At 41.8% G+C, this 13204-nt stretch overlaps 1 protein-coding gene across 2 annotated transcripts in view; it reads left to right on the forward strand.

Moving 5' to 3' along the window:
* ATP8A2 (ATPase phospholipid transporting 8A2) overlaps nt 1-13204 on the forward strand; it is a 315299-nt gene that overhangs the window by 31096 nt on the left and 270999 nt on the right. For both annotated transcript variants that reach the window (XM_005516272.3, XM_088050971.1), the window contains exon 2: nt 5605-5749. In XM_005516272.3, coding sequence (XP_005516329.3) covers nt 5605-5749 — 145 coding nt within the window. The remainder of the gene's footprint in view (nt 1-5604; nt 5750-13204) is intronic.

Consider the following 13204-nt stretch of genomic DNA (forward strand, 5'->3'; position numbering starts at 1 on the left):
AGTAAAGAGAAGTTCTGGTTGGCCTCAAACTGCAAGGCACTCTCTTGGGAAAGCTGAAGAAAGCTTTTTAACTGCTGTATTAAAGTTGACAGGATTTGTTCATGTTTTCATGATCAAAGTTAATTGAGTACCACACATGTTAACTGTACCTACTGAAAGCTTGAAGTTCTTGAAAGATAAATATTACTAACATCCATGGTGCTGTTTACAGAACTGAAACAGCTTGCAGTAAAACACATCTAAAACCCCATCTACTAAATGTAACTTTTTAAAGGAAATAATAGCTTCATTTCTTGATGCAACTTGCTTTACTCCTAAGATTTAGGCTAAGTGTCATTTGGTCTGGAATACTGTGTCATATTTGTTTCTCCTTTAGCAAATGAAAGAGACACATCATTTCCAGTAACTTAAAGCAGAACAGTTCTTGCAGGCTTCTTGAGAGAACTGAGAAGTGTTTTGCAACTGTGTATTAATTTCAAGGCTGCTGCTATTATCAACTCTGGTATTTGCATGCAGATGATCTAAAGAACTCTTAATTTGCAGGACATGGATCTACAGGGAAGGAAGCATATTTAAAATTAATTTTGATAATAGAAGAGCTAGAAAATAAAAGCTCCACTGTGAAATCTGCCATATCTTCCTTTGTTCAGACATGAGTATGTTGGAATGTTTGCCTACAATGTTACACTGTTGAACACTGTGGCAATTTTCTAAATTCTTAAGAATTAAAACCATAACACTGTTCATCAGGGTTTTTTTCCCATGAACTGGTTATAACTCAAGGTCAAAATATCCCAGTCCTGTGGAACAAAGCTCTCTTGGAGGACCTGGTAGCTGAAGTTCATGCCCTGCGTCCCCTGTTGGCAGCATGCTGTGCTCTGCCTCTTTGAACTCCTATCTTATGCACTTCCAGATTAACTTTGAACTGCATTTCTGTTGAACAGTGAAAGCAGCTATGAAAATAGTGCAAGAAATAGCATATTTCAGGTAAAACAAACGCATTTAGTCACGCTTCAGAGTCATTGTTTGTATGTGAACTTGTTGACAATTCTGAAGTGCAGAACTCCTTACCTGGTGTCATCTTTGGTACTCAGTTTGTTATGGTAATCCTGTGAAAAAAGTGTTATCCCAAGAAAGTGAGCGTGTTACTGAATCCATGTTGCTTGTTGAGGGCCAAATTTGCATTTCAGTGCAAGGAAAAGTCCAAACTTGTCTGCCACCTCTCTAAATACAGCTCTTAGCTTCTCAGGTGTTTGCTTTGATAACTCCTTCTTTGAGGCTTAATTAATTAAACCAATTAAATTAAATTAATTAATTAACCAATCAAAAAAATGCCATGTTTTCATAAATGAGAAAGTTTGGAGGCTTTTGGTGAGGCTCTCTTTCACTCTGAGGAAACCTGTCTTTCATATGTCTCAATTTAAAACTGTCAGTACAGTTGGGAGCATTCATGGAACTTTGTATGGCTGCTAAAACTTTGACTTGTGACTGTCTAAGCTTAGAAGCACAGAGTGCTTGAGGTGAGGGGACCCCTGGAGATTGTAGCCAACTCTGTTCTCTAATAGGGGCAGCTTCTTTACCTCAGTGTACTTTAGCACTTTCTTGTACTAGATCCTAGTCCTGCAAACAGTGTGCAGAATCAGAAGTATGATTCTTGACTGTAAACACTCTTAACATTGCTTTAATTCTAAACGACATGACGCCTTTGGTGAACTTCTCCTGTACAAACCAGCTCTTTCTCATAGCTTGTAGTTCTGATGTTTCTGTGAGGGGCTTAACTGCTCTATAATCACTTGTTCTTAAAAATGGAACACATGTTGGAGCAATCAAGCACATCACCAAGCTAGAAGTAGTAACTAGCTCACTGATCTACTTAAGTGAAGAGTAACAAAATTTCGGCATGAGTTCTCTTGTGACTTCTGACAGTCGACGAGCATCCCAAGTGACTTGTCTTTCAAAACACTACAGAATTCACAATGCTTTATTTACTCAATCATGCAGAAGCTATGACTGTTACTGAGCAGATATTAAGGAGACAGATGCACATGGAAAAATGTCATCTTTGCAGGCCCAGTGATGTAAGAGTATTAAACCATAACTCATTGCTTTTTGAGTGATAATAAATGCCATGTGAATTTGTCAGGGCATCAAGTCTGGTTTCTCTTAATGATGAGAGAAAGCTATAAAATCTCTTTATTTTTGTCAAACTTTAATCACATCTTTTTTTTAGAAGAAACTTCATTAAATAGTGTGAAGTAAGAGCCTTGAAGAAATGAATGAGCTTTTTATAAGGGAGTTTATAACTCATGTCTGACTCATTGAACTTGTAAAGCACAGTGGGGAAACAGTATTAAACTCCTGCAGAAAGTGTCTCATGCCTCAGAATTGAAGCAAGGTGTGTTAGACAATGTTTAAATTCCACAAGGATCTAAGTAGTTGAGTTGCCATCCTTGAAGATGCTTAAGGAATGAGTAGTTTTGATGCTTTGGAACACGGTTTGGCAGAAGACTTGGCAGTGCTGGGTTCATGCTTGGACTAGAGGATCTTAAAGATCTTTTCTAACCTAAACAATTGTGTGATGCAGACTTAAGATCAATATGATTAGGACATTCAAAATCTGATGTAGCTAAAAACATGCTCAATGAAGAGGCTATGAGATACAGTGGTCTGTTATTAATACTACTAATTGTAGCATGAATAGTTTGGTGCAAAATAAATTGCATAGCAGAGTTGCAAGTCCTAGGGTCAAAAACAAGAAAGGTCCATGTCTTGTGGGAGAGAGTAACAAGTTGGTATGTCCCTAAGTGAAATCAATGGGTCTTAATCCTCTGGATATGAGGAAGTAAATGCTACTGTGAGTAAGAACTGCTAGACCTTCAGGTTCAAATTCCACAACTGTTGGAGGTGGTCAAGTCTGCTATGTTTATTCACAGCCTTTCTGAAACAAGACACAAGGGTGAAGTTACTTTTGAAGTGATGATCTGGTCTGCATGTGGTCAGATGTCCTTGTGGGGGGTACTTCTGAAGGCGGTGATGCCCGCCAGGAGGCCCTCAGAAGCTCAAGGCTCCTCAAATTTTTTGGAAATACAGGGAAAGAAGAGGATCTACATCCAATAGTAAAGGCTGCTGCTTGCAGGCTTTTGGATGTGATCTGCTTAATAACAGGGGAGGGAGGTGGAAGGCATTCCTGATGGGCAGGATTACCAGACAATCTTCAGAAATGAGCCTTATTCCAGTAAAAGTTGAAGCAGCTGCCTTGAGCCACTTTCAAAACCCAAAACTTTATTACAGCTGTTGCTACACACTTGTAAGTCTGCTTTGAAAATATTTCAGTGCATCTAAAGAATGAGACGAATTGCTGTTGAGGCACCTGTCTTGAAGAGAGCAGCCAAAAGGGTAGTACATTAATTAAACCTAAATCCCTCTGAACTTCATCAGCTGTATTGACTCAGTTAATCCTTAAAGTTGTGGGATAGCCTCATACTACTTTGCAGCAAGGAGAACTAGTCAGCAGGAAGATTCCAATCATCAGAGGATGTTATGAAAAAAACCCCAAATAAATAAGGTCTCTGGAAAAAAACAACATTTTTTACAGCATGTTTGTTCTAGAATAATTGCACTTCTTTTCTGGCACTTGATTAGGAAAACTGATGAAAGCTGCTTCCTTGCACTTAATGCTCTTAAGTGTATTGTTGTTTGATCTCCTTTGCAGTTACACAACATGAAATCAATGGGAAAGGACAACAAATATCCAGTAGTGCATTTAGTTCTGTTTTTCTGAAGGGGAAAATATCCATTCAGCAAGGCTGAGTGGTCTTCTCTGTCATGTCAAGCTTCTTCAGGCTGAGTAACTTAATATAGTATTATAATGGCATAGCCTTGCATAGTGTATAGTCTTCATATTTCACTTTCTGAATTTGTCTCTTTTCACAAAGTAAAAATGGTCAAGCTGGCATATTTTTGCTGTCTGCATTGGTATCAGCTGAAATGAATGAAAATCGATTAATTAGCCTCGAAGCTTGCAAGTAAGCCTAATGTCTCCAAAGTATGACTTCACAGCGTGCAACACTTGCCTTGGGCAAGAGGCGGTGCTGTTGAAAGCACATCAGTCTGTTAATTACATCGGCTTTATTGGCCCCGCAAAGGTTGTGTGCATGACCGTGGTGTACGAGAAATGGGTTGCGTTGCCCTCCAGTGGCTGACGCCTGGAGAATACCGAGTCTGTACAGAACCAAACCGTGGGAAGGTCTGGGATGAGCAGGATGTTAGTTTATAAGGGTGTTCTGTTAAACAGGACAGGTTTTCACACAGCACGAGTACTTAGGTGTTCGATATGCCAAGGCTGTAAAGGACTGAAAATTTTCCCTCTAACTTTAGTTAAGGAGGATGTAATTTCAGGGGCCTCCCCCATTCATTGCAGGAGTCCTTTCTAGCCACTGTCTGATCAGATGAGCTTGTTGCAGTATCATCGTAGCTTCATACAGAAATAGATTTGGCTTTACAGTAGTTTTACTGCTTTGCAGCTTAAATAACAATAAACAGGACAGTTTATTGCTTCTGTTAACCTTTGAATGAAGTTCTCAAATAACGTTAACACCTTTACTACATTCTTATGAAACAAGTTGTCATACTCTTGTCTAGAGCTGCCTGTGCTAGCTTGTAAATCATGGCTTATTTAGTAAACTGATAAATTCTTAGCTAGTATATTTACAGCTCAACTAAATTAAAGTATCTCCATGGCTCAAGAGGGAAGTGGAAAGCAGTAAATCTGTCTCCACAACTTCGGTAATGTTTTGAGGCTTGACAGAGGAAATAGCTAGCTCCTTTCCCTTATGTTTTTGCATTCTTTTAATGTAAAGGTAAACAATGTGTATAGAACTCAATTCACTCCAGACCAGTGGGAAATGAAAATTACTTTACGCTTCTGCCGCTTAAAGTCAAAGCTTTGAAGTTGCACGTGTAAAGCAAGACAGCCTTTTTTTTTACCAATTCAGTCTGAGCCTTAGCTTTAGGGACAGACTCCCCAGACGCCCGGCCGTAGCCCCCGTACGGTGTCTGGGGCGGAGGAAAGCGGCTGGGAGAGCTCTGGCGGGGATGCTGCGCCGCTCTCCGAGCGCGGCTTTGGGCTCGGCCGCTCGGGATGCGCTGCGCGGGCGGGCAGCGCCAAGGAACCGAGCGGACCCGGAGCCCCGCGGCGGTGCGGGGGATGCTGGTTGCCTGCCTCCCTCCCTCCCTCGGAGCCTAGGCGGCTGGAGGCGGGGATACGGGGGCGGGGGGGCCGCCCGGCGGTTCCCGGCGGGAGCGGCGCTGGCACAGGCGGGAGCGGGGGCGGCGCTCCCGGGGCGGGCCCGGCCCATCCCCGCGGGGCGGGGGGCTCGGGCCCCGCGCTGTCCCCGCCGCCAGCTGGCTGAGGCCGGCCCCGCCGCCCCCTCCCCGGACACGCATTATTTACAGCCGGCGCCGCGGTAAACAGCGGGCAGGGCGCGCTCGCAGCCGCCGCCCACCCGCGGCCCATTCCCCGCGGCGCGGCCCCGGGAGCTGCCGGCCCGGCTCCGCTGGGCGCGGCCCCTCGCTGACCGCCTGCCCTCCGCGCTCTCCTTGCAGGACCTGTCTGTTCCACCTCGGGCTATAAGAAGGCGGATGATGAGATGTCCGGAGCCACGTCCGCGGCGGATCTGGACGAGGCACCAGCCCGCACCATTTACTTGAACCAGCCCCAGCAGAGCAAGTTCCGCGACAACTGGGTCAGGTACGGAGCAGTCCCCGCTTCCCTCCTTGCAGGCGGCAGCCGCACACACGCCGCAGCCGTGGGCTGGGAGGGCTCGGGTCTCTCCCCCTTGACTCTCGACTCTGCCCACGCCGGGTTTTAACACAATGAGACGTGTGTCTGCCGAGGCGGGTGGTTTTGTTGTCTGCGGTGGGTACCCGGGTCTGGTCAGTGCACGGGCGAATCCAGCAGCTGTAAGTGATGAGCTGCTTCCCTCGGCAGTAGTGAGAGCAGGGAGCTGGTAGAGCTGCGTGGGCAAGATGCGCGAAAAGATATTCACTTCAGGAGGGCACTGAATTTTGGAATAACAGGACCTACCCAAGTATTTCTGGACGCAAAGGTTAACCCTTGAAATTTAGCGGGAGTTTTGAGTAGAATCCAGTAAACTCCATGAAGCGTCCCCTTAAAAAGTAGCATCCGCTTGAAAGAACAACTAGGCTAAGCACATAAAAAAATGTCTAGAATAGGAAGGCAGAAAAGAGAAAGTACATCTAACAGGACAAGAATGACTACAGAAAGTACAAGCTGGCATCCCTGTGTGTGAAAGGCTATGGCCTGCTTGTGTCTTTTAATTGAAGACCAGAGATAATTTTCTTTTCTGTTTGGAACTTTTAATGTAGGGTTTATGTGTTAATACATCTGTGGTATGATTAATGCTGTGTTGTTGCAGTTTGGAAACACGAATAACATGGACTGAAACATGGAGTACAAGGATGCATAACGTGAGCAAGTTGTGGTGCTGCTTGCCACACTTGCCTGGGGTTAGCTGGGTTGGCTGGATGAACAGATGGCTCCTGTCATGACTAAGGAGGAGCGTTGTTTAACGGGCTTCTGTTCGTTAATGCAGATGTTTGGGTTATTGTTCAAAGAACAGTTTACACAATGAGTACCTTTATGAAAAGAGAGAAGTTTTATATCCTGCTGAAGCAATGATTTCCATTATCTGGTTTATTGTGTGTATTACCAAGGGCAATTCTAAGAATATCCTCTGGAAGGGTGCTGGTGTTCTGGGCACCACAGCAATTTATTTATAGGTGATTTTCTCCTCAACTTTGACTTGTTACGTTCTTGTCTGGGAAAGTCTATAGTTTAGAAGCAGTTAAAATTACACATTTTCTCAGTATCTTTCTTATTCTATGTGGGTAGCAACAGTGGAGGTTTTCTTGCTTTATTTTTCCTTGACTAATTGAGGGATGAGCTTAACAGTTTCCTGTGCATAGACTATTTGTGCTTTCCCTGCTTTAAGAAGGAAAAGCAGGGAATAGAGGATTGGCAGAATCTGTAGTTTAGGTTTTCCAGAAGGAATTCTGTTCTCATCTGGCTAGATTTTACAGGAAAGTAGTGTGTGACTCTGCTACCAAGAACTTGTTCCTGACAGTGCTATTACCAAGGAACAGCTGTATCCAGTTTGCTGTCTGGAAGCCAACCCCTGATAGCTGTACAAGTTCCTCAATACCTCTTGGCAGGCAAATTTTGAGTCATAAGGAATATTGGTATGTGAAGGAGAGGACAAATTGCAGGTAGCGTAATAGCAAAGTAGAGGTACTTTCATTACCTGATTAGGAACTGTAGCTCCTTAGTGCCACTTGGAAATTAAGTTGACTTTATAATGATTTGCTGCTGCTTAGAAAGCAAGCTTTGATCTTTTGACTTTTAAAGGGTGATCGACATTGCCTGTGCTCTTTCCATCCTCTGGATTAGCTTTCTTCCCTCAGCCTGGTGGGACTGAAGGCAAAGGTGACTTGGGCTTGTAATGTCTGAGTAAGGAGTGTGCAGTGTGAGTGGTTGGTTATTTAGTTACTTAAGCATATTGGAGTTTCTCTTGAGGAGCTGCAGTTCTCTGTTGCCTTCGGACTTTCTTACTTAATCGTGTTCAGCTTCAGAAATTCATTCAGCACTGGATTTCTCTGTACTGATGGCTTTGCAGATGTTTTGTCTCCCTAGGAAGCCCCAGTGTACCATGGAACAAGGTCCTGGGTAAGCACATAAACACCTGTACTTAAGGGCTTGTGGAAAATTAAACTGAAAATAATAGACTAGCTTGTTGTAATTTGAGTGAGTTCTGACTGTCAGAACTTCTGGTAGTCATTGAGGAGTCTCTGAATAACAGTGGGAATTTGTGAACATTCATAGGAAGTTTTCTAAATTAATGGTAGTGTGAGAAGCTTTCTCAAAGCAAAGCAAAATAGAGCAGGACATGGAAGTGCAGAGCCTGGAGGAGGGTAGATTAGTGATAGGGCTTTTTGTGTAAGATATTCTAAACATCTTGAACAGCTTGTGGGTAGAGAAGCACTGGTAAAAGTGAGTTCCAATGTTTGTGGGAGCATAAAGACAAACTGATTTTGAATAAGTTAATAAAAAATGGATAATTCTCTTGATCCCACTTCTAGTGCTATTGCAAGGGTTAAGTGGATGGCAAGATGACACTAACACTTCCAGAAGTCTTGAGGCGTGAGACTGTAGAAAGAGGAATTGTTTCTTCTTTCGCCAGGCTCTCTGGCATAAATCAGACTATGAGGATGTGCAGAGAAATGACCAACTTCTTTCGTGTTCTTGGGACTTTGTAACAAACTATTTCAAAACATAGTGAGTGTTACAGGCTGGATTTAGCTTGGCCTTTGACATGTGCATGTATACAGCTGTCACTGTTGTTTATTGTACTGTAGCAGCAGTGATTACATCTGTAGAAACACCTCTTCTACCTGTCTTCAGTCCAGCTCTCTTCAGTTTGAAAAAATTCATGTATGTTTTACTTTTTGGACCTTTTAATAAAAGGTAAATTATGTTGTATCTTCAGCTGAAGCATTTTGGAAGCTTTGAAATATGTAAAAAATGAGTAAATGTTATTACTTTGTCCAACACAGCTGTGTTGCAGTATTAAATGCTTATTATTACGAAGCCAACTAGTACCTGTTTTGACATATCCAGCATACATAACTTAAACACTTGTCTGTTTAACCAGAGGATTTTTGTATTTTCAAGTCCAGTAAGAAATGAAACATTTATGTTGAGGAAGTTTCCATTCTCTCTACAGAGCTTTGTGCCACTTACTGTGACATTTGTGCTCTGGAGAAACCACTCTGCTTACTACTGAAGCCCTACTTCCTGGGAAGTGGCTGGGCATGCCTGCCACTGGGAAGTAGGGAGTAAGTTTTTTGTTGTCCTTTGCTTCTCTATGAGACCTTTGCTTTATTGAGCTGCCTTTGTCTCGACCCATGAGTTTTTTTTTCCATGATCTTTTCCTGCTGAGAAGAGGAATGATAAAGCGGATCAGGGAGTACCAAGTGTCTAGCCAATGCCAGCCCACAACAAGATGGGAAACAAGCTTCCTTATTGCCTTGGAAGACCAAAGGGATACAGGTGGGGTGTTGGTGGTAGGGGCTTGAATGCTATGTTAATACTTCTGAGATGACCAAAGTAATGGCATGAGCACTTCTCCAAATGTATCCGCGATGAAGACTGGATATTTTACTTGAAGTTAGAATGTTCTATAAATTTTGTTTTCCTGTAAATACGGTTCCTGGATGTTTCATAGTAATACCAGAATCTACTCTGACATCAATGGCTTGTTCTTAATGTATAATAGTACTGTAATAGGAATTTATTCCAGTGCATTTAGTAAAAATCACCGGTTAAGTCATTTGAGCCCCTCACTTGTTTTGTGTGTTAATGTTGATGCATAAAAATGTTGGACTTCTGGTTTATTAGTCCTGGAGGAACAAGTGTGCTGAGATAACTTCAAGGGCATTAGAAATGGTCTCCAAATTTTTGAAGACGGTGGAGTTGCTTTGTAAATGTTGCTCTAGATAATCTTCTATTCCATTCCAGGCCTGGTAATGCATCCTGGTGCAAATCTGACTTGCATCTGAGTCAGGACCCCAAGTTCAGTCTTCAGTTTGTGGCTTGAGTGGGAGGTTGGGCAGCGTAGCAGTTAGGAAGGGCAAAATTAAATTTGTTTGTTTTTAACGGATCTGGAATCTGAAAGTCTTGTTCAGAAGTTTCTTATCAAAACAGGCTTTGATGGGATTGGTCTCTTAAGAAAGTCCCGAAAGTTGCATTATAATATCCAGAAAATCCTCAGTTTGGAAACTTGTCTTCCATACAGGCAAAAATTAAATTGTTAGAAAAGATAATGAGCAAAATGTCTTCAGTGTTTACTTTTAAACTGTACAGGGTCTTAACTCAGGTAAACAGGTGAGAATCAATTTCTTGTCTCATAAGGTAGAAGCACTTTGCCTGGGGAATTTAGCCCTGAAGTCTGTAACAAGGTTTCTAGTGGAATCATAGGTCCTGCTGTTATTTGTGGTCCCAGACTGTCTCATCAGTGCTTGCATGATGCTTGCTGGTGACAAAACTGTAGACTCAATCTTTAGTCTTCCTTTTATTTCACGTGTGTGGCATTACATGAAGCCGAGTGCATTGCTTTGTTGGCTCGTGTGTAGGTATTGTAGAAGTCAGTGGTGATTTAGAGGCGTTATTGCATTTTGAATGTGTGGGGAGGTTCTCACTGGTGAAACAGGAATTACTGGTATCACTAACCAATTAATATTGACCCTTGTAACCCAAGTAGTGTTCTCTGTGATCTGTGGAAATGTGGATTGTAGTCTACTATGTGCAGGTGAATTTTTCTCCACTTGAATGGTACAGCCCAGCATTCACCTTGCACCAAAATGTATTCATGTTCTTTAGGTAAAAATGCCTTTGTTTCAGTTTATTCTTAGTAGAGTTCAGGAACTGGCCATTTGTTTTATTGTGTTTGTATTAGATTTGAAATACTCTTCTGTTGTCAAGTGAACAGATTGCTTGCCTGACAGCAGAACAGCATTTTGAAATTCTCCAAAGAAGGGGTGTATTATTATAATCTGGATGTTACAAATCTAATCATGTGTTAAACTAATCCTCTAACTCTCTTTGGTTTTAGATAGATAGTGTTTTCAAGTGAAGAAAAATACTTAGTGTAACATACTTTTTTAAATAAGCAGAAACTTGTTTCCTGCAGTGCAGCTGTTGCTGAAACTGCAATCTGCCACAATGAAAGAGGCTTGGGTACAGCTATAGAATTATTCTTTTAGCCATTAAAATTCACTTAAAGTGTTTGTTATTGTATGCCTGGTGTTATGTATAGAGATAAGAGTGTTTTTGAAGCTGCTGCTTCTTTGGTCTTGGGCTATTCCTAGGGTAAGAACCCCTGGACAGTTAAATTGTTGTATTTTGCCTAGATGAAATGTCTGGATGAAAAAAACCCCACAGATATGGGAGTTCTAGTGCCCCTTCACCTGCTGCATGCTGAGCTCTCTGGTATCCTGAAATTGTTCTGGTGGTTTGTGGCACAATGAATTTCATAAATCAGCAGTAGCAACACAGCAGGCGAATTAAACTGGGTCTCTTTTTTATCTTTTAGAACTCCCTGACTGCTAGTGGTCTGTAGAAAAAGGTAGAAGAGTGGAAATGATGTCAAGTGGACCTAAGTAGAGTTTAAGAAGTGTAATAACTGCATTCCACATAGTTCCTGTGGGTTGTGAAGATAATTGCATTTCTCTCAAGACTAAATAAATATTAATTTCTTCTGCCAGCTCCCTGCTTGTCACTGAAATAAACACTGCTTAGGTTGTGGTAACATTTAGAGTTAAAAATTTGCTTTAAAACTGAAGCTAGCACTCTGGCTTTTGGACAGCTTTTTAGACAGCTAGCTAGCTTATGTGACTTGTTTGATTTTTTTTTTTTCAGTCATCTTCATATCAATTCTGTGTGTTTTAGTGGAGGCTATTCTGTGTTTGCACAGTAACTAAATGTGGTACTAAACTTACTTTATTAGACAGTAGAATTTCTTGGTTAACTGTGCTGGTCAGCTGTTTTTATTTAGTTGTACTTGCCAGCAGGGCTACTGCAAAGCAAGGGTATATTGCTGTAGTGATGACCTCATGTGCATGCTAAAACAGTATCATGCCTTCAGAGCTTTTAGTATTATTTCTAAACAGTCTTTGTTTAAGGTATTTGTTACTGAAAAACAGCCAGGAATTTGTTCCCCTTTTTGTAGGGATTTCATGAATAGAGAACTCATAGAAGGACCTTTTTCTGTTTGCATGCTTTAGGAAAAGCCTCCAGGGTACTGGGTTTTGGAGCAAAAGTGCTCTTGCTTCTATTAAATGTGACACGTGGTCTGTTTTTCAGGTTAAACTGAGCATAAGCAGTTGTGGCAGTGCCTACTCTCTATTAAGACTGTGCTACTGTAGAGACTCTCCTAGAGGAAATAGTATTTGTTTTGGTAATTAACACCAATTATGTTAGTTGTTGCAGTCTTTTACTACTTATGTATGGCAGTCGGGCTGCTGATACTGGGGTGAGGTACTTCAGGTTAGAAGTTCTAAAAATTCCTGGCATGGTTAGGAGGTGATCCTAATGAGCTAGAAAGTAATGGGATTATTGTGCTTCGGTGGACAGGAGTTCATAGTGCCTTTTCATGTACTTTTGTTTTAGCAGTGGTCTGTGTAAGGATAGGAGCTGGATTGAAGCCCTTGAAGATAAGCTTGTTGATGATGCAGCTGAGAAGGAAGTGCAGGTAGTTCAGCCAGGCTGGGTTTGTCAGCCTGATCATCTTGCTCCTGAAATGGAGCTTGTGCTCAAGGGTAGGTAACACTACTTGTTCTCAAGCAGTGGTAACTACTGAGTATTGCACTTAGCCCCCTACCTGTTTATTAGGTGTTGGTGTAGGATACAACACTCAGTATGTGCATGACTAGAAAATAATGATGTAAGAATGATCTGAAGTGTCTGTGCTAATTGAGATTTTCCATTGTGCAAAACACTCCTCAACGTTAGTGGCTGGTTGTCTAGCTGACAGCTGTCTGCTTTTTTTTTTCTTTTCCTTACTTTATTTATATCAGAGACTTTGAATTTAACTTGAATGAACTGTTTCTCTGAAGAGTTTTGTTTTCTTATTGCAGCAGTCCCAAATCATTGTGGCCCCCATAAAGCAAGTTCTAATGGAACTTGACCTGCAGGGAAATTAGTGGGCTGTGTTAATATATCCTGACTCTTTTAGATTTGTATGAAACAAAAATTTTCCTCAAAATCATATGATTTGAGGAAAGAGGGCTCAGGGACTCCAAGATGTGATCAGTTCCACCTATAACAAACAAAGGGAAGAACAAATTTTCCAAGCAGTGGTGCTTTTAGTGGCTTCTGGTGGGAGCCCATACTATAAATGAAGAAATAAGGAATGTGGGGAAGTGGTGAGGTGCTTGAGATGAATACTATCCCACTGATAAGTTTTCTTCAGCTGGAACCTGCTAGAATTGTTTTCAGTCAAAGTTAAAATTGATTAATTCTAATGCATTTGAATATTCTCAATCAGTTTCATTGTCTGTGTGGATAATTTCAGACAACAGATTCATCTTCTACAGTTTTGCTGCAGCTTTGTTGGGAAATCTTTCAGGG

This window comes from Pseudopodoces humilis, chromosome 2 (genome assembly GCF_049639895.1).
Source record: "Pseudopodoces humilis isolate 2021_Gansu_Grassland_sample_001 chromosome 2, ASM4963989v1, whole genome shotgun sequence".
Taxonomy (NCBI): Eukaryota; Metazoa; Chordata; class Aves; order Passeriformes; family Paridae; genus Pseudopodoces; species Pseudopodoces humilis.